Source organism: Linepithema humile, chromosome 8 (assembly GCF_040581485.1).
Source record: "Linepithema humile isolate Giens D197 chromosome 8, Lhum_UNIL_v1.0, whole genome shotgun sequence".
In the NCBI taxonomy this organism is placed as follows: Eukaryota; Metazoa; Arthropoda; class Insecta; order Hymenoptera; family Formicidae; genus Linepithema; species Linepithema humile.
The window spans coordinates 6,392,896-6,418,675 of record NC_090135.1 but is presented as its reverse complement, the minus strand read 5'-3'; the positions used below and the strand labels follow the sequence as shown (position 1 = coordinate 6,418,675).

The following is a 25,780-nucleotide window of genomic DNA, read 5'->3' as shown; positions in this document are numbered from 1 at the left end:
ATTAAGTGGAAATATTTCAATAGATTTCCACTTAATAAATTTAAAAATAAAAAATTTATTTTTAATAAATTTTAATAAATTTTTTTAAATTTTAATAAATAGGGAGAAGAACCCACTCATAATCGGATAGTGCCGCTCCTAACGCTCGGCGGCGCTGGCCCTAGCGGTTGCGGCGCGCGCGGTAAGGAGAGGAAAGGAGGCGTATACCACGGAAATCGGCTGAAATGTTCAGACTAATTCCGAGCACTGACATAGATAATATAATGTGGAAGAAGTGTTCAATCTATTTTAACCAAAATGTTGTTCGGTACATTAAAAAAGTTAGGATTATGATAATTATATGTAGAGAGTAAACTCATCCACGCAGAAGGAACGAGGTGGAAGAGTGAAACTATTAGACTTACTAGATACTTAATAAAATATAAATAATCTGCATACATTATCATACATTAAATATGTCAGTATATAAGGAAAAAATTAATTAAATTATATGCTTATTATATGTACAGCATTAAAAATTATATGCACAATGTGCATTGTTCACTATGTACACTAATAACGTCATATTCAATATGTATTCACAATAACTTTTTTTATTTAATGTATCAATTGCTACGCATCAGTGATGCCAGTTCGAGTCCGCTACTAGCACCTAGGTCACCAGAAGAGACGCACACACAAGCGAAAACCGTATCCGTGTGCGCTCCGTGCACGACTCTGTTATACTATATATAAGAGACTGTCTTGTATTGACATCCAACAGAAATTTAATATCAGTGACAGTGTCAAAATCGCTACATTGAGACTGTTAAAAAATATTTATAGTTATATATATATAGTTATATATATATTTATAGTTATATATATTTTAACAATAATATCCATTCCTGATTAATATTTTGTGCACTTCCCTTGTTAGAAATTTTTATAAATATGTAACTATATCTAATTTTAAATATACTTTTTATGTAATTTAGTAAATGTTCTTTTTTATATTAAGAAAGTACTAAATTACTTACCTTTTTTAGATATTACGTAACTCGTATTGACATTCAGAACCAATTAAAAAACCCAAAGAAGAAATAAAAGAAAAATTTTCAAAATTGTAATTTATTCAATAAAAATGGTTATCACTTTATTGCTATTATGCATCTTTCTCATATTGTTGTGCCATTATCTTATTCATCATGGAAGATTTTGGAAACTTATTGATCAAATACCAGGACCACCGCCGCTTTTAATAATCGGCAATGCTCTTTTTTGGTGCACCTGTCCAGTTGGCAAGTAAAATTATGTACATTTACAGATTAATGAATAGCATATAAGTATTGTGTAAAAAATGTTTCTTAGTAAGATACAAAGATATCAACAATATAGACGGTTTGATTGCAGAAAATTTTGTCGATAACATGTACATATAACGATAATCATAAAATTATCAAGTGTAATAATATATACATTAGGTATTTTTAGAAGTTATAATATTCAATTAGATTTACTTTTATTTTTTATGTAATGATATTTATTATTTTTGATTATTATATATTTTTATTTTCAATTCTCACTTTATTTAAGTATACATTAGTAAAAAATTATAACGCAAAAATTCAAATAATTGTACTGTAATACTTGTATTAAAAGTCATAACAGTAAACAAGATAAGATTTATTTTATAATCAATTAATGGCGCGCATATATGGAAATAATTGATTGTAGTTCTTTAATAATTATGCAAATTAATTGAAAATTAGTTACTATTTTTTTAAATTTGAATTTCCAGAAGAGCTATTGAAGACTCTGGAAAAATACCTTAAGATTTATCATCCTGTTGGTAAGCAGTGGATTTTCAATCATGCAGGTGTTTTTGCTAGTCATCCTGATGACGTGCAGGTAAAAGAGACATTTACAGATAAGCAAATTTTCATTATTTAAAAATTCTTAAATTTTATTAAATATTATTTTCTTTTAATTATTTATTTCTTTGATATTTTGTGTATATGTTAGTGTTTGTTGTTCAGATAAGAACAAGGATAAAAGAGTATTAAGATATATATATATATATATATATATACAGGGTGAGAAAAAAATACCAGGATCCCGAAATATATAAGTTATATAAGTTATAGAAAACTGTTTCAGATAAAAGTTGTAAGAGAGAAAGAGAATGAGGCAACGCGCTCAACGCGCTTCTTTCTCTCTCTACTGTAACTTTCAATCCTCAAAATGCGAAAGGTTCTTAATAAAAAATAATTTTATTATAGTGTTTTGAAAAGCTCTCGAGATCGATTATAAGAATGTGCAGTAAAAAATAGGGAGTTCCGTTTAAAAAATTTAAGGTGACCTTGTCCTGACCTTGACGACGCCACCCAAAATCAAACTGATAAGATCAGTAAATAGATCTTTTTAAACCTTACAACTTTTATTTGAAACAGTTTTTTATAAAACTTATATTTTTGGAGATATTTCGGGGTCCCGGTATTTTTTCCTCACCCTGTATATTTATGTATATGTATGTATATACTACTCCTATAATTAAGGGATCACGAAAAATTGCTTAAGAAAGAAGCAATTTTTAGGTAGTTGTCTCGTAACAGTATGATCTAAAAGTTAAGTCTTTCATTAAAAAAAACTCAAATAATAAAGTTTAGAGATACATTATTACATGTCATTTAATTTATTATACGAATAATTAATTACTAAAAAGAATCAATCGAAAGTTTAATAATAATTTAAAAGTAGTTAATAAATTAATTTCTTGCGCTTGCTAGAGTAAACTTTTGGTTGAATTAAGTTAGATTCTTCTAGGGACTTCTGATAATTTCCTCAGTATTCGGTCCCGGCGGACTAATCATTTGGCCTCCTATGTTTTCAAAATTAACGTTAAAATTTTTATAAGAAATCAACATGCGAGAAAAACGTAAAAAATATATTTAAGATAAATTGTACAAACGTAACGCGATTCCTATTATTATATTAAAGTTTTATAAATGGTAAATAATACCGATATTTATAGTTTGTATTTGGAATTGTGCGTTTACCATTTAATACAAATAAAAGTTCTTCGAAAAATAATTAACTTTATTTAACATTTTCTTAGACATAACTGTGTAATAACAATTACACTTGTAGCAAATTTACACACAAATTATAATCCATTGTTGCACTTTTTAATTCAAATATAATTATTTAATATAATTTTTTACATGTTTTGTAGACAATATTAAGCAACTCGAAAGAGCATATTGGAAAAGGGTTTGCATACACATTTTTGAATTCTTGGTTGGGAACTGGCCTACTTACTAGTGAAGGTAACGTAATAGATCTAACATAATTCTTATTTCTAATATATAAAAATTTCGAATTGGAAGTATATAAAAATTGTATTCTTTATTTCTCTTTATTTATATTTATATAAATTTTGTATTTAAGTACTCATAATTATAAAAAATTAAAAATTAATCTTAATATAAAACTAATTACTGTCATTTTTAAATTAATATACTTTGTCTTATAAAATATCGCACACTTGCAAAAAAAGTAACACAAGTCAAACAAACAAAATTGTTCAGAAGAGAGGAAAGAAGGAATTGCGTTAATAATAAAGTTTCCTATTAATAAATAATTGTTGGATCGAGATAAGGAATCGATATAAAAGATCGAAAACATAAAGGCTAATTTTGAAGCACACATCACTATCCAATTACGAATTTATACGCGCTTAGATCGTTGGCATATTATGTATCTGTGTACCTGAGCCGAGCTGAGTTCTTGCTCAGAAGCCGTCGGTAAAAGGTGTGCTAATACGGATAGATTCAAATAGATAACGTGTAATTAGAAATCGTTGTCTTTAGTTATATTCGTTTTCTTTTATCAGTGTTATAAAAGATATTATATGTACGTGAAGCACATTGTGATTTTCAAGGTTGGGAAAGTTACCTTATAAAAGCAACTCGTTACCGTTATTGTTCTTTTTTCTAAAAAGTAACTTGTTATTGTTACTCGTTACCAATTTTACAAAGAAACTCGTTACCGTTACCGTTACTCAAAAAGTAACGAATCGTTACAATTTCCGTTACTTTTTTTATATATAATACAAACTTTATGCACAATTTTTCTAATACAAGATTAAATTAAACACTACAAATTTACAGTAAACATTAAAAATTTTTAAACATTATTTTTTATTAAAGTAACAAAAATGATATAATTTTAATAATGATATCGCTATTAATATAAAGTGTAATAATTTTAATAATATATAATAATATATATAATAAAAGTAATAATTTTGATAATAAGATATTTTAAATAAGAAAAATTTTTAATAAGTTGTAAACAAGCTTTCTTAAAAATTTTTAGATGCTGTAAATATAAATTAAAAAGTTTTCTTATTGTTAGTTTTCCTATAAATTCGTAGATATATAGAGTAAATTTGAAAAATGTAACGATAAAAGTAACTGTTAAATTCGTTACTCGTTATCGAAAAATGTAACAAAGTTACTTTTTTCGTTACAAAAAAAATTTGTAACACCGTTACCGTTACAGTTACCGAAAAAAAGTAATTGTAACGGTAACGGCGTTACAAGTAACGCGTTACTTCCCAACCCTGGTGATTTTATAAACTGTGTTTAAAGAAAAATTTACTGTTTGGTAATATTCTCTTTTTAAACTCCTTTTCACACGAATAAGACTGAATCCCAACAATAATATTATAAATTGGTTTTTATCTCAAATTCTATCGCAAATTATAAATCGTCTGAAACAAGTTTGATTTTAAGTGGAAAATAATTTCACATGTCTATGTTTGGTTTAACTATAATTTAAAAATTAATTATTTACGGCAGTATTAAACATAGCCAACTCACGCGGAAAGTATTTGAATTCAACTATCACTTTTTCTGATCGAAGACCGATGTATTTAGAAAACAATCTGCATATAAAACAACATTCAAAAAATTTCGACTTTTCTTGCGGATGTGCGATATATGATATGGAAAAAAGTCACTTTTTAGTCAAATTAAAATAGTCAAATTAAAATGTGAGCAGGTAAGCGAAGGGAGGGCATAAGAGTAAACGATTCAAGAATAGTGATTGCACACACGTTTATTATTATACAGAGACTGACTCTATCGAGAGACGCAAAAACAAGAGAGAGCGTCACTCACGAACTAAGATAAATATATAAAGGGGACAACGCGATTGACAAAACACGGATCGTATGAGGTAGCGGAACCCGCGAATTTCAACACTTCCCCTCGAGACGTGATTTAACAAGAAGACATACAGGAATCCAAACCCATTAGATACAAACAGCGTCTATGTTTGGGTCCTGATAAGCCCTTAGTCAGCACGTCGGCCATCATGTCCTCAGTGGAAGTATATTCAATCTCGAAAAGATTGTTAATCAAAGCATCGCGAATGAAATGATGCCTGAGGTCGATGTGCTTACTTCTAGCATGAAACGTTGGATTCTCAGCCAGCTTTAAAGCACCCATGTTGTCGTTAAAGATTTTCGCGGAAGCAAGCTTATCAAATCCTAATTGCTTGAGGAACTCGCAAAGATACAAGGACTCCTTAACAGCTTCGGTCAATCCCATATACTCCGCTTCCGTCGATGACAATGCTACCGTCCTCTGTTTCTTAGAATCCCAGGAGATGATTCCGTTCAGCATGAAGGCGTAGCCCGTATAGGATCGTCGATCGACCGGACATCCAGCCCAATCAGCGTCCACGTAACCTGTCAACGATTTCTTGATAGGTTCGTAAACGATTCCAATGTCGGCGGTTCCCTTGAGATAACGCAAGACGCGTTTTGCAGCTGACCAGTGACTTTGTCCGTATCCGTTATTGAATTGACTCAACGAGCTTACGGCGTGAGCGATGTCCGGTCTAGTAGTAACGGCTAGATACATCAACGCGCCGACCAGCTCACGATACGACAAAATCCTCTCATCGTCACTTGGTTCTTCCGTTAGTCCTGAGAGTTTAACGTTCGGGTCCATAGGGGTGTTCACCGGTTTGCAACCGTTCATTCCAAATTGTTCCAGGATATCCGTAACGTACCCTCTTTGATGTAAAACAATTTTGTTACTATCCCGCGTGAATTCGATACCGAGGCAACATTTCGGTTCTCCAAGATCCCTAATCTCGAATTCTCGAGAGAGAAACTGCTTGATCTCTATGATTTTGTTTGAATCTTGAGCCATGACCAGGATATCATCCACGTATATAGCGATTAGAAGTGATTCTTCCCCTTGTCCAACGTAGTACACACAAGGATCCGATTTAGAAGGAATAGCGCCGAACTTACGTAGTGCGTAGTTTAGTTTTTCGTGCCAATTTCTTCCGGCTTGACGCAATCCATATAAAGATTTTCTCAGAAGACAGACTTGGTCCCCGTCGTTCAACTCCATCAGCATCGCTTTCGCCTTGGACCTTATTTCCTTGCTATAGCTTTCTGACTCGATAATACAATCCAGAGATGAAGACAGACCTGGAGGTGGTTCCATATAGATCTCTTTGATCGAGCCGTTTAAATAGGCTGTGGCTACATCGAACTGTCTCATGACCATTCCGTGACTAGATGCCAATGCTACAAGCAGACGAATTGAGCTCAGACGAGCGACAGGAGCAAACGTCTGATTGAAGTAAATGCCCGGACGTTGGGCGAATCCTTGTGCAACAATTCTTGCCTTTCTTCTTTCCAGTGTTCCGTCTGGCTTGTACTTGTTGCGTAGGACCATGCGACTGCCTATGACTTCTCTGTCGTCTGGCCGTTTTACAAGTTTCCAGGTATCGTTTTTCAGAATGGATGCTGTTTCATCTGCCATGGCACGATACCAATCCTCAGCGTCGGAATCGGATATGGCCTCCTTGATAGGTACTTCCGCGAGGTAAGTAAATTCAGAGACGGCAAACCTCGTCTCTTCACACGGTGCAGAAAATAACTTCTTGGGTCTGCCTCTCTTCCCAGTCCGTAATAATCTAGGTTTGCCCGGTCCTCTTCTCGGAGTGACGTTAACATTTGCATCAAGGTCATCATCATCTAAGTCATCTGGTTCAGGAACGATTACGTCGTCATTCAGGAGTATGCCTCGATCTCCTCCTATTGGATTGATTTCAATTTCAGCTTTATCAGCAACGGTATCAGGTAGGTCCGAATCAAACTTTTGTTCAATTGGGAGGTTCTCCGTGGTGAAGTCCTTGAAGACGGTAATAGGTAAGTTTTCGCGATTCTGCAAGAATCTTACATCCCTAGTAATTTCGATCTTCTTTTCCTTAGGAAGCCACACACGATATCCCTTTGAGTCTGCCGCGTATCCTAGGAAGATGCCCCTTCTGGATCGATCCTCGAACTTCCCCTTACCTGAAACTCTATTTAAACAAAATAAATTACAGCCGAATTCCTTAAAGTAACTTACATCGGGAGTTTCTCCAGTCCACAGTTCAAATGGGGTTCGACCGTTGAGAGCCTTGGTGAGACACCGATTTCGGATGTAACACGCCGTAGATACTGCTTCGGCCCAAAATGACGGAGGAAGGCCCGATTGTATGAGTAGGCAGCGAGTCATTTCTAGAAGCGTCCTATTCTTCCGCTCGGCTGTGCCATTCTGCTCGGGATTGTATGCAATAGAGAGCCTTCGCTGAATTCCGGTCTTCTTCAGGAAATCTTCGAACTCTTTGCTCAAATATTCTCTACCGTTGTCAGATTGTAGAAACTTAATCTTTCTTCCAGTCTTGTTTTCGACCAATGCCTTGAATTCTTTGAATACGTTGAATACGTCGCTCTTGTTTCGAAGAAACCGTACTTCGCACCACCTCGAATGATCATCTATGAAAGTGACAAAGTACTTTGCGCCACCTTTGGATTCTGTGCACATAGGACCGCATAGGTCGGAGTGAATTATCTCCAGGAGCTCTTTCGTTCGGTTTTCTAAAGTTGTCGAGAATGGTGTTCTGGTCATCTTCCCTCGAAGACAAACTTCGCACTCTAATTTGCTTTCGCATTTTTTGAGATTCAATCCTCGCATTGCGTTACTGCGCTCACCATTCGTTAAATCCTTCACGTTTAAATGTCCGAGCCTGCGATGCCACACGTCTAAAAGATTCGAAGCACCCGGCGTATCAGCTGATATTCTATTGCACTTGGTTTGTTCATGTTCCGACAAGTAATATAAGTTTCCTATTCGATTAGCGCGTAATATCACGTTTCCATTGCGATCAACTACGACTGCACGATCCCTTTTAAAAATGACTTCGAGATTCTTATCCGTAATTTTAGCTACTGACAATAAGTTTTCGCGAAGATCGGGTACGCAAAGCACGTTACTCAGACTCACGTTTTTCTTGTCTCCGCCGACACTTGTCACAAATGAGACCTTTCCCATTGCCGTAATTTCCGTCGATGCATGATTTGCAAGATTTAAATTGCCGCGTTTTAGTTCGTCAACTTCCGCGAATTCGTGCAATTGTCCGCACAAGTGTGACGTCGCGCCGCTATCGAGACACCATTTCGTACCGCGCACGTTGCTTTCCACGCGAAACGCTTCTTGCGCACTCGCGAACGTTTCTACAGCGCATAGGAGTATATCTTCGGTGCTCTTCGCAGACGGTTGGGACTCTTCTTTCTTCTTGCAATCTATGGATTTGTGTCCTTTTTCTTTGCATTTGTGGCAGCGAAACTTGAACTCTTTCTTGTTTTCTGATTTTGGTTTTCTAGCTTTATCTCTGTTCGGTTTACCTCTTTTCTTCACAAACATGGCGTTCTGAACAGCGCCGCGCGTGTCATTTTTTCGAGCGTCACTTTCTTCCACGATTTTTATGCGTAGTACTTCCGGTGACGGCAGCTCGTCACGCGATTCGATGGCGCATCGAAAATTCTCAAAAGATGGCGGTAAACTTGTGACGTGACATTTTTAAGGTCCGTCACAAGGGCGAGAAAGCCCGATCGAGGAGGGAAATTTGAGGTCGGAAACCCCACCGCGGGGGGCGACGACCTCTCCCTCTTAATTCTCTTTTTGAGATTGTAGATTTTGCGTTGTAACGAATTATGCGAGTCGGGGTGAGTGGCCAAACTCCCATATTGTGATTAAAGTGGAGCAGCCTTCGTGGGACCTGCGAGGGACTCAGCAGACAGGACGACGGAGGCTCGGACGGCGTGTAGACAGATCCGGAACAAGGTCAAGTAAAATATCCTTGAGTAAACAATTAGATTCCAGACAAAGTCGCTACCGTAGATACAATTGCAGATTTGGAGCATATCGAGGCCGGTGGACGCACCGAGAGAGATGACGCCCGAGAGGGAAGCGCGCTCTCACACGCCGAAGACCCGGAGTGGAGTACCCGAAAAAGGAGCTGTCGTAACGAGCCAAAACAGAATCAGGTCGGAACCTGATCAGTTCCCGGCCGATTCAGAGAAGGTTCGGATCCGTAAACGGAAAAGGCCGCGAGGGGCGTTAACGGCAGCTGCCCTAAGAGAGAGACTGGGGTCACCTCGGAGAAGCGTCGCCGAGGGCCGAAGTATCGAGGAGCGACGCGAGCATCGAGATCTAGTAAACATCGAAGGATCAAGAATCGCTAATCGATAGCGAGGATCTACATGCGCAGGACGATGCGCGGAATGTCACCGCTGTCCAGCGAGCCTCGCTGTCGTCACTGTTCGGCGAGTCGGCAACCTGGGCGGAACCTCGAGGACTACCACGGGCGTACCAGCGATTTGTAAGGCCACCACTTCGACTTCGCGGTAAGAGCGGTATCAGTAGGCGGCCCGAGCCTCGCGGAAATAAGAACCCGCCTGGTTTTCGTGAAAGTGTATTAAGAGTATCGAAATGTCTCGCGATATGTTGCGAGGTTAGATTTAGGCCGGGCCCCGCTGACTACCGCTTCTATAGAATAAGATTTCACCATGCTATCCCCCTCGGGGCTGCCGAGCCGACAGTCGTTTTGCGTTAATTAATGTCTCTCGTTCATGAATGATAATTTCGCGTCTATTTGTGTATTGCTGTACCGAGTGTTAGAATTTTTGGAGTTAGCCTATCGCGTATCTCTCGCCTCGGCCTTCGGTCGAGCGTTTACATTCAGAACCGTAAGAATAATACTGAGATAGAGTTTGTATTGTAGGCTAACCGTTATGGAGAAAGATTGAAGTAGAGCTAATTGTAACAACCGCACCGAATGAAAGTTACTGAATTTGTACGCCGAATATTATACCGCGTGAGACGGAAGTACGCGGATTTCCGCGAGTTGAACAGTGAAACCATAACGCCTCTCACTGAGATAAAAAATGTCTCCACTTCGCGGGATTGTTAAGACGCCCATCACCCGGCGTCAATCTCACTTAATCTAATTTATAATTAAATGTTATTTGTTACTGATTAGTGTGTTCTTAATAACCGTTTATTTCAGACTCCTCTCTCCAAACCGGGTTAGCATCTCTAAAGAACCTCGCCCCTCTGCCATTTGTAGAGTGGGCTAGTCGCGCTTATCGCCGTTGCTCTTTAAAGAGAAATATTGACTCTAACGTAATTTGTTCGTGTGGCGCGTTAATCCGCGCCTGGCGCCCAACTATAAGTTTTGCAATAATTATTAAGATCTATAAAATAGAGCAACGAGGTTTGACACGCTTACCGGCGGGTGCACTTCTGCCCGACGGAAAAGTCGTCGCAAACTGTACAATAGCATAATCGCGAGTAATTCCGGATTGATATCTATGTTCATTTCAGCCAATTTGTCGACGGTATCATGAAACTTACGGACATGTTCTTGCACATCGTCACCTTCTTCCATGTGTTGAAGCGTGAGCTGCTTCAGAAGCGTGGCCTTCCGGGCTGGTCCTTTAGACTGATACGTATCTTCTAGCTTCATCCATATTTCGCGAGACGTTGCACATCCTTTGATTTGTTTCAATTCTGATGGCTTTATTGACAATATTATGTCGGATATTGCTTTACTGTCGTTCTTTATCCACATTTTGACTGCTTCTTCCGATGCCTCGTTGCCGGCTTCCAGCGTTGGTTTTTCGCACTCGCCGCTTACATATTCCCATGCATCGTTTTTCATGAGCACTGCTTTCATTTGTAACTTCCATGTATCGTAGTTGTCTCTTTGGAGGGTTTCGATACGAGCAAAGCCTGACGCGGACATCTTGCTGAGCACTGCAATGTATATTGTTCGTTTTCTCGAGATACACGTGAATCACTGAACCTCACTATCCGTTACGTTCTTCCGATACTTATGCCGATCCGGCCTGGGCCCATAACCTGTGAGCAGGTAAGCGAAGGGAGGGCATAAGAGTAAACGATTCAAGAATAGTGATTGCACACACGTTTATTATTATACAGAGACTGACTCTATCGAGAGACGCAAAAACAAGAGAGAGCGTCACTCACGAACTAAGATAAATATATAGAGGGGACAACGCGATTGACAAAACACGGATCGTATGAGGTAGCGGAACCCGCGAATTTCAACATAAAATAGTCAAATTTTTTACCTAAAATATAAATTTTAATTACTTAATTTATAAGGCAGGTATTACGACAAATATTAGTAATTTAGAGTGTTACTGCAATAAAAGAGGATGTTATCTTATTTCTATTACTATTGTTGTGCCCCTTGGTGAGGGCACGGGTTCGGAATCTGCCGAGGGATTGGGTTAGGCCGGGAATCCGGAGAATAATTTCTATATGTCGTCCTTCAAATAAAACGTAGTTTCTATATATTTCTTGGTTGCTTGATTTTTACAAGTTTCCCCTTTTAACAATTAACTAAGTTCCGTTTCAGGAATCTTTATCTTAGCTTAGTTTTCACGGAACCTCAGGTCACACTTATTCGTTAGCTATTTATTACGATTCGCGATCTTCTTGATTCGTGTCCCGACGGACATACGTCCGTCCCGTTTGGTTGTTAATTTTCGATCCGCCGTCGTGGTCTTGCAACGGCGATTTTATAATCGCGAAACTGCAATTGATTGCAGTTTTGAAGGGCTTTCGATCGAACGTGCTGACGGATTTCTAGTAGTTTGTCAGCGTTCTTACGTTCGGAACGAATTAGGTTTCGATTTACGCTGCAAGATTCTCCGGTAACTCGTACGAGCCGGAAACGCACTAAATCATCAGCGTTCTTATATGATATTATGTAATATATATTCTTATACTATTTTATTAATTAAAAATTGGTTGTGGTTCTCTGGACCCACAACACAATTACAGGAACGAAATGGCATGAAAGAAGAAAAATGCTAACGCCAGCATTTCATTTTAATATGTTGAAACAATTTGTTGATATTTTCATTGAGGAAGGCAATTATATGACGCAATGTTTGAAAGATATTGAAGGATCGACTGTTAATGATTTAATCTTCTTTACTAGTCATCATACGTTGAATGTAATATGTGGTACGTCAGTATATATTTACAAAAAATTTCTTTTGACGTAGATTTAATTGATTAAACTTTGATTATAATTAAAATTTTGAAATTATACAATGTATAATAATTAATCAATTATAATAAATATAAAACATAATATATTATTATAATATATTACAATTTTGTATTAATTATACTTAATCTTTGAGCATTGATAAATTTTCTTTACACTATAATGTGTTAGATTGTAACTTTTAATTGACAGATTATCTTAAATTATATCCCAATAAACATTAGGACATTCTATGTACGTCCTATGTATGTATATACATATATGTATATTGTATATTCTATGTATATACAAAGAAAGTGAAAAGTATATAAAGTGCATATCCTATGTATATAAAATAATTACCACATGTATGTGCATAGGATGTCCACAGTACATACATAAGTATATTCCAAAGATACGCAATGTACATTCGTGGTATATGTATACATGGGGTATATTCCGAGGATGTGCAATACACATTCGTGGCATGTACATGAGGTACATTCTATGTATGTACATAGTATATACAGTTTTTTTTCACATTATGGATATTCCATGTATATAGGATATTGAATGTTTACTGGGTAATAAACAATTTTCATTTATTCGGATATTTATCTACCCCATTTTTGAACAATCAGTTTATCTAAATTTCCTGTGTTGGGATTCAGATATTAAACTAATAGAAAAAGTTATTACATCTTCAATATTATTACCCGCCTTTTGCAAGTTTTATATAATTCTGATGATTAAAACTTAAATACGAGATAGATAGCGCATAATGCGCACATAGCGGTAAGCAAACAAACTAATGACTAATTCTATGTATATCCATACGATATCCTATGTACATATATCCATAAATGTACCTACATCAGCGTATATCGTATGTATGTACGTTACATGTATATACATGGAATGTACACAAAGTATATTCTATGTATATACAGGCAGCGATCTCGTTCGAATATACATTCTATGTATATCTATAAGATATCTTATATCTTATATGTATATCCACAAATGTATTTACATCAGCGTATATCATATGTATGTACATAATATATACAGTACATTTTTTTCACATTATGGATATTTTATGTATACAGGGTGTCCCAAAGTTCGCGGCCCAACCGTCGTGTACAGATAGAGCGGGTCAAACTGAATAAGTAAGTCCTTTACCACTTTGCGAAATTTTCAATAATTAATCAGAAAATAATTAATAAAGATCCGCCAATCCGCGCAAGTATTCCCCGAGCGCCGAGCGCGCGGCGAGTATGACCCACCCAGCATAGCATAATACAAAGCGCGGCAGAGCGGTGGGAGGGACGCTCTCTTGACTAGCTATGCACACTACACACGAGCGGCGCGTGACATAGAGGGTCCTACTCGCCGCGCGCTCGGCGCTCGGGGAATACTTGCGCGGATTGGCGGATCTTTATTAATTATTTTCTAATTAATTATTGAAAATTTCGCAAAGTGGTAAAGGACTTACTTATTCAGTTTGACCTGCTCTATCTGTACACGACGGTTGGGCCGCGAACTTTGGGACACTCTGTATACAGGGTGTTTCATAATGTCCGTGCCAACGCTCGTGTGCGAATAGAGTGCGGTAAACTGAATAGAAAAGTCCTTTACCGTTTTGCAATTTTTGCAATAGTAATTGAGATATTAATTAACAGGGATTGACGAATAATCACGCGTTGCGCGTAGCTAGATCGTGGACTGTACACTCTAAACGTGACAACAACGAGGATCGCATGGCAACGAAAAATAACACGTAGCGAGAGCAGGAGTGATATGCGTTGTTATTTTTCGTTGCCATGCGATTCTCATTGCTGTCACGCCTAGAGCGTACAGCCTACGATCTAGCCGCGATCAACGCGCGATTATTCGTCAATCCCTTTTAATTAATATCTCAATTACTATTGCGAAAATTGCAATACGGTAAAGGACTTTTCTATTCAGTTTACCGCACTCTATCCGTACACAAGCGTTGGCACGGACATTATAAAATGTGTTTCCCTGTATATAGGATATCGAATGTTTACTTGTGTAAAATGTTGATTGTTGGGATAATAATTATTAGTATATAAATATAAAATAAAATTTATTATGATTGAAATAAAAATCGTAATAAGTATTTATATAACTTTAACAAACAATTTAGAAACCGCTATGGGAATTTCTCTGAAAGATATGGGCGCATTTCAACAACAATATCGCAAAACAGTTTATGAAATCACTAAACTGATCCTAGCTAGGTAAGTATGCAATGCAACTTAACAATATGTATAACTATTTGCAATAACACATTTAAAGATATTCGACATTTTAAGAGGATGTTTGAATATAGTATAATATAAAGTTTGATTAATGTTTTATAAAAATGTTATCGTGTAACTTATAGAATCATTTGAACTTACACGCAGACTTTAAATGTAATGCTATTGTTTCCTTAAGTAATATAGTATAATTATCCATAGATTAATAAGCCCGTGGTTTTATTTTGATATGATATTTGCACTTTCGCCAATGGGTAAAAGGCAAGCAAAGAATTTAAAAATATTGCATGGATTCACCGAGAAAGTGAGTGAGAATCACGCGTTATTTAAATTGTGCAGAATTTTTGTGTAAATAAAGTTATAATAGTATCTTAATAAAATTAAAACAATCTAATTTATATGCCAGTAGCATAACAGTATAAATGATGAACAAATTTATATTCTTTTTTTTTAGATTATTGCGGAAAGAAAACAATATCACAAAAGCACTAATGGGCAATATTTGAAGCAATTTGAAAATAATTCAGTAAACGATGATGAAGAAATAATAGGAAGTATGAACTTACAGACACATGTATATGGAGAAAATTTTATATCAAAAATTACTATGTGCGACATTAACCGCAGACCATGAAGCCGCGTACCAAAAATTTTTACTATGTTTTACATATGAAAAACATAGTAAAAGTTTTTATAATTCCTTCATAGTCCGCGGCTACTACCGTACATAATAATTTCTAATATAAAATTTTTTCCGTGTATACAAAAGTATAAATATGTGTACTTGCATGCGTTTACATATGCGCTACCTGTATATAAAATGTGAAAATTATATATATATATATATATATATATATATATATATATATATATATATATATATATTGCATGCGTGCGTACGTGTATGAATATAATAGTACACCAAATTTTATATTTTATTTTTTTTTAGCGTTACTCCTGCTCTCGCATGCATTATTATTTTCGTTGCCGTGTGATCCTTGTTACTGTCACGTCTAGAGTGTACAGCTCATGGTCTAGCTGCGCGCAACGCGTGATTATTCACCAATTTTTTTTAATTAATATGTCAATTATTATTGCGAAAATTGCAAAATGGTAAAGGACTTTTCTATTCAGTTTACCGCACTCTATCCGCACACCAGCGTTGGCACGGACATTATGAAACACCCTGTATATTGGGTTAATCCAAAAATTTTTTAAATTTTGCATTTATTTTTGTGAAAAATTCGAAGGAACTTTCTGATCAATTCAATAAATTAATTCAACATATATTAAACCAAAGTAATGTAATCTTTTTCAGTAAGAAGAAAGCGATTAGCTATGTTGGATCTTTTGATAGCGGCGTCCCGCAATAATAAGATGAGTGATTTAGACATCAGAGAAGAAGTTGATACCTTCGTGTTGGGGGTAGATATCTGAAATCATTTACATATACAGTCCACTCTGGCATTAGAGCCGGTATGGAACAGTAGGAATAAATAATTTATAAAAAAATGTATGTCCTCACTACAGCAGTATAAGTGACGGAGGAGAAGTGAGATTATACTCTTGCATTGAAGTCGGCTTAAATACTTATTCACACATCGATTTCGTTTTATCGTAACACATGTGTAAAATACACTTTTATATTCTCATCGTACATATGCATTTATAAGTAAAACCTAATGAAACCTAATGTAGTGATTAATGATTTATACGAGCGACCCCAATGCCAGATTGAACTGTATTAAATAATATCATAACAAATATATTTTAACAATAAAAATTTATTATCAAATTACTTCAAATAAAATCAAATTCTCATATAATCTAATTCATATAAAAATGCTCATTTAGATTCAATAAAACTATTCAATAAAATAATTTGTTCAATAAATAATTTGTTTCATATGGACGCAATATGTTCGAAAATTATATGAAAAAAGCACTTTATACAATTAACAGTATAAAAATTATTTTAATTTATTTTTTATTTGATAAGTCTTTTTATTATAGTTTGTACATAACGCACAAGAATGAATAAAATGACTTCTTCATATTACAGGGTTACGAAACGACAGCAATATCTATATCCTTCACGATATTATTATTGGCTGAACATAAGAATATTCAGGTATATTATACATAAATTATTTATTTTCGAACATACACAGTAAATACTTCATTAATTGTATTAATTAAATGTTTAATTAATTAAATTTAATATTATTTGTGTTTTCTCTGACAATATCAGAGTTAAGATAATAGTGATTATAATAATCAAGATTATTAGTGTAATAAATAAATATATGCATAAGTATTCTGCTTTAATTTGTAATAAAATAAAATTATATATTTATATATTTATGTATTTAAATATAAAAGGATATATGTTTTATATTATGTGTGTGGCGCATATAATATAATTTAATGACACAAATGCAAACCAAATAAAACATGTAAAAATTTGTTGAATAATTTAGGATCGTGTCAGAAAAGAAGTTAGTGCAGTGATGCTAGAGAACAATGGAAAACTTACTATGACAGCAATAAACAATATGCCATATTTGGAAAGATGTTTGAAAGAATCGTTGAGACTGTATCCTAGCCTTCCTAACATAATGCGAGTTGCGTCCGAAGATTTAAAGATACGTGAGTAATTAACAAAAAATATTTTTTGTATACAAAATGATCTACATAACTTTTTACATTTGGGTATCTCGAAAACTGTGTGATCAATATTGAAAGTCTTGATTTGTATGGGTCTAAATGGTCTTCAAACTGGAATGGAAATTAGTCTCTCAATCCCGATTGCGTAGGTGGGGCGGAGATTAACTTTAAAATTTTAAATGGGAATCTCTATACAAAATTACACTTTGAGATTCTATGAAAGACAACAACTCAGTTTATCCAAAACATTTTTTTGTCATATATTTCTTTGAAAAAATATGACAGTTTGAATTTCGACTTATAGCTACTTGAAGCGCTCGGAAATAGTCACATAAAATCAATACTCTAATCTGTCTTATTTAATTTATTAAATTCAAAATGTTTACTATGGTCTTGTAAATATTTATTTATCCGAGTTAATAAAGTATTTCTAATATTTAATAGCATTTCAGGAGTCACTAAGGCACTAGCGCATGCGTCGCTTATCCTCTTGAAATGCTATTAAATGTCAGAAATACTTTATTAATTTGGATAGCTACACAATTCAAGTAGCTATAAGTCGAAACGTTAAATTGTCATATTTTTTCAAAGAATAATTTTTCAAAAAATATTTGACAAAAAAATGTTTCGGAATGATATTTTCTTTCATAGAATCTGAAAATGTAATTTTGTATAAGGATTCCCATTAAAAAATTTAATGTTAACCCCCACTCCACCCCTGCAACCGGAATTGGGAGATTAACTTCCATTCTAATTTAAACACTTTCAGACCCACACAATTCAAGATTTAAACCTTTAAGATCAAATAGTTGCATAACTTCCACGATCGAGCTATAAAAAGTTATGTGCGCTATATAACTATTAAAAAAGATATTTTTACACTGACAAATCGTTTGTGACTTAATATTAATTTGTGATTTAATATTATTTTGTTTCTAACAAAAATATTATTTCAAAAAATTAGTAATTTATTGCATTCTAAAAAAACTTCTATTAAAAAAAATAATTTATATAGAAATGTTTACTTTACAATCTAAACATCTTTCTTTAATTAAACTAAAAAATTATACTTTGTTTCGTGATTGTTTCAGAATCATATATTGTGCCTTCTGGAACGATATTACATATTCCCATTAAATTCATTCATAGAAATTCCGATTTTTGGCCAAATCCAGATGTTTTTGATCCAGACCGATTTTTACCAGAAAATATTCAAAATCGTCATTCTTTTTCTTATTTACCTTTTAGCGCAGGAGCAAGAAATTGTATAGGTAATGTTTAAAATATTAATTTCTTAATAATTTATTTCTAATATTTTTATGGATATTAATAGGTCAGCGATTCGCCATGTTGGAGTTAAAGGCTATAATAGCTACTTTGGTGCATAACTTTTACTTGGAACCCATTGATTATTTGAAAGATCTTCAATTCCGGCTAGATTTAGTAACTCGTGTTGCAGATCCAATTCGTGTAAAATTTATTCCAATCGAACAAATGCAGCCATTTAAAGCTAATTAAATAGTTAAAAAAGTAAACAAATAATTTGTTGCACTAATAGAATTATTAATATAGTTCTTATGTGTTATATACATTTATTGTTATAAATAATAAAATCATTTAAAATCATTGTATTTAATATAATGTGTTACTTGTTTTTTCACAATTATAGCTTGAAAACTTTTCTTGATTTGATAAGTTGTACATTATTATAAATTCAAACCAAGAATAAATATATGATTAATCCACGCTGAATAATGTGTTGCGCCTACTTTGGTGGCGGTAGGCGCTGCGTATAGATTCGGGATTCGCCGTGCTGGCCAAGGGGGCTTTGGCTCGGAGAGTGTAGAATAATTAGGTACTTCTGAATATGTATAGAATAGCTTTTATTTGGTATCTTCTTATTACACTTGTCACCTCACTTATTCGGCGACCGTACTACCGTGGTTACGCGTGTACGCGACGTGTCGTGCTTCGTCCGGAACTTTGCTGATAAAAACCCGCGGCGCCTTGTGTGCCGCCTTAATTTATACGGATCAGTATTCGGAACACAATGAGACTTGAACTATATCGATCCATTGTGTTACCAAAATGCTGATCTGTTTAACCTACTTTAGACGCAAGTGACACTCGGGCTTCTAAGAACGAGTGCTCGCGTCAGCGCCTAATTGTTTAATAATTAAATAACTTTTGTCACAGGATTCTCGAGAAGTGGCCTCGATTAATGGCCTTCTAAATGTTTATTATTGTTATTGCCTAATTAACCTATAATTATTACGTTGTGGTCTTTCGACACACAACATCCCTCCCCCGTTAAAAGAAGAAAACGGAGGTACGAAGTTTTCGTTTGTTTAGTGCAGTTGTCTCAGTAGTAGCCTGAGTAGTGCATGTTATAATGATTTACAATTTTACGCATTCCGGGGTTGCGAGAGTTCTCGAGTTTCCCTTTTTCTTTTCGCTAGAACAATTACCATTCCTATTAATAGGGTTAACACAATAACTACGATGGCTACAGAACTAGTGACCATAGGATAAATAAATATTGGTTTTTTGAATTGCACAACATTACTTTCTTCTAATTCCTTGTTAATTTCTTTTATTTCTCTTCCTAAATCCATGAGTTCCTTAGGGCTCTGGATGATTTTCTTTAATTTTATTGGTCTGATTGCCTCCTCTGGCTTATTTATGACCGTCTCTTTTATTAGAGTTAAATTAAATTTCGGCAAAAAGGCTTGAATGCTAGTGTCACTTGTTGACGTTAAAGTCCTGATGGTCATGTCCGTCGTAATTATTTTACAATTATTTACTAATGTAATTCTACCGGTGCGTTCGATTTTGATTCGCATATCCCTTTTATTTTTGCACTGTATAATTATTTCCTGTTCTTTATTAGTCGAATACAGCCATGAATTTTCTTTGCTTAGAGCTATCCAAATCGTTTGGTTAGATTTAATATATCTAACGTCGCACGCATTTTCTTTCGCTAGTCCCGCGTACAACTGTACTTCACAGAGTGCTCTCGGATTTATAGAATATACTGGACTGTCTGGTTTACAAATATACTGATTTACGATTTTTACACACTTACTTAAATTTTCTACCGTCATGGTTACATAGGAGGGTAATTCCAGATTAACGGCAATTACATGTTGGTTTATTTCCGTAAAGGTAAATAGTTCGCCATGGTTATGGACAGGTAGAGGAATTATCTTTATTAACTTATATTTAGGATAAGATACAAGTGGAAATCTTAATATAGTGTACACAGTGTCGTTCGCATAATATGCGTTAACAGTGGTCAATTTCTCTAGTAACGGCCATCCACTATTTTCGAGGGCAAAGGGGAAGTGCGTCCCTTGAGGCAAGTGTGGCGTTATCGCTCGCAATTCGCTAAAAATTTGCTCTACCGGAACTAACCTAGGGTGTATAATTCCGTGTGTAGCGTAGGACAAGTAGTCATATACGTTCTGTACGTCACGTTGTAAATCGGTTAACATTTTATTAATAATAGTATAATATTCGTTTATTTCTTCGCTTTTGATAATTAACAATGTGCCGCTGTAGATACGCTTATCTAGATCGTATAATCTTTCGTTATTCTGTTCGATGGTTTCTTCTAAATCACTGATATGCGCTATTGTAGTATTTAATACTTTTAATTGGTTATGCGTTACGTGCGTAAGCGTCTTCTGGTTACTTTGTATTAGCATCAGTTGTTCGTTTATTTGTTTTTCATCGTCGGCGTCCATAGTGCCGAATAACGATTTAGCTAGCGAACCTATTCCGTTAATCAGTCCGCGCTTTCTATTTGATGAATCCTTATAGATACTGTTTAATCTGTCTATTAGTGCAGCTAATCTAACTTCATCTTTCTTTATTAATTCTAACAGATTCGCGAATTTGCTTTTCTCTTCTTCGCAATTCATATGCTCGGTCCTTATTGACTTCTTTATTTTTCCAATACGCGATAAAGGTACTGTATCCTCCTCTTCGCATTTTCCGGTGATTAAGATTTGTGCTTCCACCTTATTTTCTATGGGCTCAATATTGACGTGTGGGGCTTGTATTTCGATCTCTTCGTCGGTGGTGTTTATTACGCTTACGGGACAGCTATAGTCACTGGCGTTTACTAAACAACCGCCGATGATCACCCCTGGTCGTGTCTCCAATACGTGCACGACTCCTAGAGCGTTTTCGCTTGTCGTGGCTTGCACGACTGTTTCACTTCGTGGTGCCAATGTTATTTTCTTATAAGGAAACAGCTTGAATGTAGTTTCTCCTATGGTTAGTCGCTTAGTGGGGTACTCCCAATGCGTCACATGCCGTTTCAAAAAATCTGCGCCCAGAATTCCTTCATGTGTTATGGGGAAATCATCTCCCACTATATGTATCTTGTGTCTTATGCGCTTGTTGCGCATGGGTATATTGGCTTCAATTATCCCCAAAGTTTCCGTTTTTCTTCCGGTGGCGCCAATTAATGTAATTTTTTCGTCATAGATTAGCGTTTCTCCCTTCAGATGTTTTAACTTTATTAATGTTAATGTAGCGCCGGTATCCACTAGCATGGTAGATATTTCTCCTTTTGTTTCTTTAACAGGGATTTTAATTAGATCCAAATCCGTGTTTGTTTGCGCTATTTTATCAGTATGTGCGACTTGTAGAGTTTTTGCTGGTCGAGCTGTTCTCTTGGCAGTGACCTCGCTCTCGTTGTCGCTATCGTCGCCCTTGCCCTTATCACTTTTAGTGTATTTAATGGCTCTTGGGCGTACATTATCGTTTGAGTTGGCCCCCTTTTCGGGTCGGCCGTTTAGCAGCCAACACTCGTCGCGCAAGTGTCCTGTCTTTTTGCAATGCTTGCAATATTTTTCAAGAACGTTTACTCTTTGTCCGTCCGCCTTGGGTAAGTTGAATCGGTTAGCGAAGCGACTTGTGCGGCATTCGCGTCCGTGGTGGGCCCATTTGCCACATTTTGCACATTGCGGTGGTTTTTCTCGCGTGGTACCTACCGCTTTGTAATTAGGCTTATTCATTGCGTTTGGGCCTCTCATTTTTTCTTCTGAGGCAGCCACTGCTATCGCCTCTTGCAGATTGCTGTAGTTCCGCGATCGGACTATTATTTTTATGTCCTCCTGCAATCCTAATTGAAAATTTTGCAGGGCCTGGCCTTGTATTGTTCCCTTAATCGTGTTCTTTTCGGCCACGGTGTGTCCCTTGCCTTCAATCGTTGACTCATAGAGTTTCATTGCGAGCTGATCCACTCGCAGGCCATATGCTTGAGCGCGCTTTTGCTTGAGTGTGTTAAACTCTAACTGCAGGTGAGCAATGCTTTTACGGGTCGTATAGCATACCTCGAGTTCTTGCTTCAGTTCCGTGAACGTTTGTATGTTTCGCGTCTGGAAATCGAGCATGACCTTTCCCTTTAGCTTAGTGCACAATATGGCCTTGAGTAACTGTGACTCTTCTGTAGGATTTATGCTTTCCATTGCATATGTGCTTGCGCTTAAAAATTCTTGAATTTTGTGCTGCGAGGTACCGTCAATTTCCGGTATTATACTCCGCGCCTCTTTTAATTGCATGTAGCTGGTCGCGGGTAGGGACCTACTTCGTATATCGGATGGGCCACGTCCGTATGTCACGTTCGTCTCTGTTACACGTCGTGGTGAAACCTGTGCCCTATTATCAGGCCCGAACGCGACTGGTCGGATCGTGTTTCTTATGTCGCGTTGCTGTTCTTGTAGATCGACGAACTGCTCTTGTAAGCGTAGTATTTGCGTGTGGAAGTGTTCCTGTATCCCTTGTAGTTGAACTCGCATGTCGCTCATAAATTCGACCATTATTTCCATCTGCTCAGTTTCGCGATTTCTATGCGTTCCAGCCTCTATTACGGTCTCTTCGCCCTCGTTACTTAGTTGTTCGCGTAACGATTCTATATCCTCGTCTATCGCGCTGGCAGTTATGTTGCGCGGTGCTTGGGCCATCGTGCTCCGGTATCTTATCTCGCGCGGATCGAATATACTGCTATCGTATGAGGTCAGTTCGGACTCGCTATTTGCTGACGCGCGACTCGGTGTTCTACTGCCTATTTGTCTGTTTCGACGCGTTTCCCTATCCTCGCTTTCGGGTATTAGACTAGTATCTATTTCCCCGAAAGAGTAGTGTCGATTTACTTCTATATTCTCGTGGACTTCCGGATTCTCGCTCGCGTTTTCGGTACTAGAACTCTGTGTTTCGAGTTCGCGATTTCCGCGTGTCGCACGCTGTGTTCCCTGACTCGGGTTTATAAGTGCGCTTATCGCTCGTTGGCCCTGGCTGCTGAATAGCCAGGATCGATTAAGTTGCACGTTGGGGTTATCGCGTTCCTCGGACATTAACGCCGCTTAACTTTTAGTGTACAATTTTTTGTCAGTAACTTACAGAATTATTATCGCTCGCATGTTGAATCGCTGCTCGTGCCGTTGCGTCGGGCTGTCCTCTGCGTCCGGCTGTCGGCTGTTGAGGCAGGTCGCGGTTCGTCTCTGCGATAAGGCCGCTCTGCTCAGGTTGCGCTGATTCAGCTCCTGCGGCGTTCTGCTAGGCTCACGCTGTCCCTCTGCTGCTTGCTGCTGCGGGTTGCTTCGGCCTTGTCACTTTCTTGGTCACCAGTTTCAACACTTTAACTTTCGTTTTGCGTTGTTTTTAGCTCTGGCGCCTGCGCTTCTAACTTTTCGAGTTAGGCTTCTTGGTCCAGCTGCAGCCGTGCCCAGGTCATCAGGGTATTCAGAACATCCAGGTAAACGGTAAAGATGGCGAATCCCACCGCTGCCACCAATTTGTTGCGCCTACTTTGGTGGCGGTAGGCGCTGCGTATAGATTCGGGATTCGCCGTGCTGGCCAAGGGGGCTTTGGCTCGGAGAGTGTAGAATAATTAGGCACTTCTGAATATATAGAATAGCTTTTATTTGGTATCTTCTTATTACACTTGTCACCTCACTTATTCGGCGACCGTACTACCGTGGTTACGCGTGTACGCGACGTGTCGTGCTTCGTCCGGAACTTTGCTGATAAAAACCCGCGGCGCCTTGTGTGCCGCCTTAATTTATACGGATCAGTATTCGGAACACAATGAGACTTGAACTATATCGATCCATTGTGTTACCAAAATGCTGATCTGTTTAACCTACTTTAGACGCAAGTGACACTCGGGCTTCTAAGAACGAGTGCTCGCGTCAGCGCCTAATTGTTTAATAATTAAATAACTTTTGTCACAGGATTCTCGAGAAGTGGCCTCGATTAATGGCCTTCTAAATGTTTATTATTGTTATTGCCTAATTAACCTATAATTATTACGTTGTGGTCTTTCGACACACAACAAATGTCTGTGCCTGTTTGAACTCAAATATAAAAAGCTAGCGTGTGTTCAGCACTTGGTAATGCGCGTTAGAATGATAACGAGACGAGCGTAACAATAGTAAAAAAATAATTTTTTTATATATTTATATTGTAAATAGATGAAACAAATGTTAAATTTGATAGTTTTTTAATGTTTAATTATATCATTATCTTTAAAAATAAAAAAATCGGATAATTTAATATTGTTGCAGAGTGCTAAAAATACGTAATTTCAAAGAACAAAACAATGTGTTTTTTAGATTATTTTTTTTGGAATAAGATATTTTCAAAAAATAGCCTGTAGCACATAAAAGTACAAATTTTAAACTTTAAAATACTTTTCTGATTTTTGGTCTACGATTATTATTTATCGAGTTACAGTTATTTGAATATTGTTAAATTTTTAGCGTCTAAAAAATGTTCTCTATTTTTGTCAAAATGTGCAAACAAAACTTTCTCATATTACACTAAAATATGATGAATCACATCTTTTTCACATTTCTATTAGCATATTCGAGTATCGAGACACGCAAAAATCATGCAAATATTTAAACAAGAAAAACAAGAAAAACTTCTAATTTGATTCATGGTGTCAAGCTGATCAAATTATATGAAGCATTTGAAAGAATAAGAGTGATATTACGAGTTGGGGAAATTATTTCGTGTATAATTATTTCATGTATTTTTTGCAAAACGCCGGTTTAAATTATGTTATTTAGTAATTACAAATGCGTTAAATTACAATTAATCCAAATAAATTTAAATGTTACTTACAACTTGCATTGTACATTTTTAATTGCTGTAGTTTTTACATTTTTTAAATTAAAATTTTCCTTATTTTCAAACACTAAGAATTAATTTTACTCTTTACTTTGAAAATATTATAATCGTCAATTTATATTTACCACATGTCGCACGAATAGTGACCAATTTTTTTAATGAAATAAACATTGAACGAATGGTGTGGCCTGCCATGAGTCTTGATATGAATCCTATAGAGCATTTATGGGACATACTGAAACGCAGAATTCAAAAACATAATG

At 36.2% G+C, this 25,780-nt stretch overlaps 1 protein-coding gene across 3 annotated transcripts; it reads left to right on the top strand.

The window, feature by feature from the left end:
• The first annotated feature begins 787 nt into the window (after positions 1-787).
• On the top strand, positions 788-24,938 carry LOC137001466 (cytochrome P450 4C1-like). 3 transcript variants are annotated; one of them, XM_067360367.1, is made up of 13 exons: positions 798-935; positions 1,029-1,280; positions 1,781-1,890; positions 3,215-3,308; positions 12,210-12,395; positions 14,591-14,684; positions 14,907-15,009; positions 15,160-15,259; positions 16,024-16,130; positions 16,768-16,836; positions 17,186-17,354; positions 18,464-18,643; positions 18,706-19,059. In XM_067360367.1, exons 2-13 carry the CDS (start codon positions 1,124-1,126, stop codon positions 18,888-18,890), a joined length of 1,554 nt encoding a protein of 517 aa, XP_067216468.1. In that variant the 5' UTR covers positions 798-935; positions 1,029-1,123; the 3' UTR covers positions 18,891-19,059. The 3 variants fall into 3 exon arrangements, with proteins under 3 accessions (XP_067216470.1, XP_067216469.1, XP_067216468.1); XM_067360369.1 differs by lacking the exons at positions 18,464-18,643; positions 18,706-19,059 and adding an exon at positions 24,049-24,938 and having other exon boundaries at positions 788-935; XM_067360368.1 differs by lacking the exon at positions 12,210-12,395 and having other exon boundaries at positions 795-935.
• The last annotated feature ends 842 nt before the right edge of the window (positions 24,939-25,780 follow it).

What these genes read in the sequence shown, in the direction of transcription:
- LOC137001466 (XM_067360367.1), top strand. Translation starts at nt 1,124, where the DNA reads ATGGTTATCACTTTATTGCTATTATGCATCTTTCTCATATTGTTGTGC. An exon ending in TGCATGGATTCACCGAGAAA is followed by an intron (nt 15,010 to 15,159) that starts GTGAGTGAGAAT and finishes CTTTTTTTTTAG; the next exon opens with ATTATTGCGGAAAGAAAACA. An exon ending in CTGAACATAAGAATATTCAG is followed by an intron (nt 16,837 to 17,185) that starts GTATATTATACA and finishes TGAATAATTTAG; the next exon opens with GATCGTGTCAGAAAAGAAGT.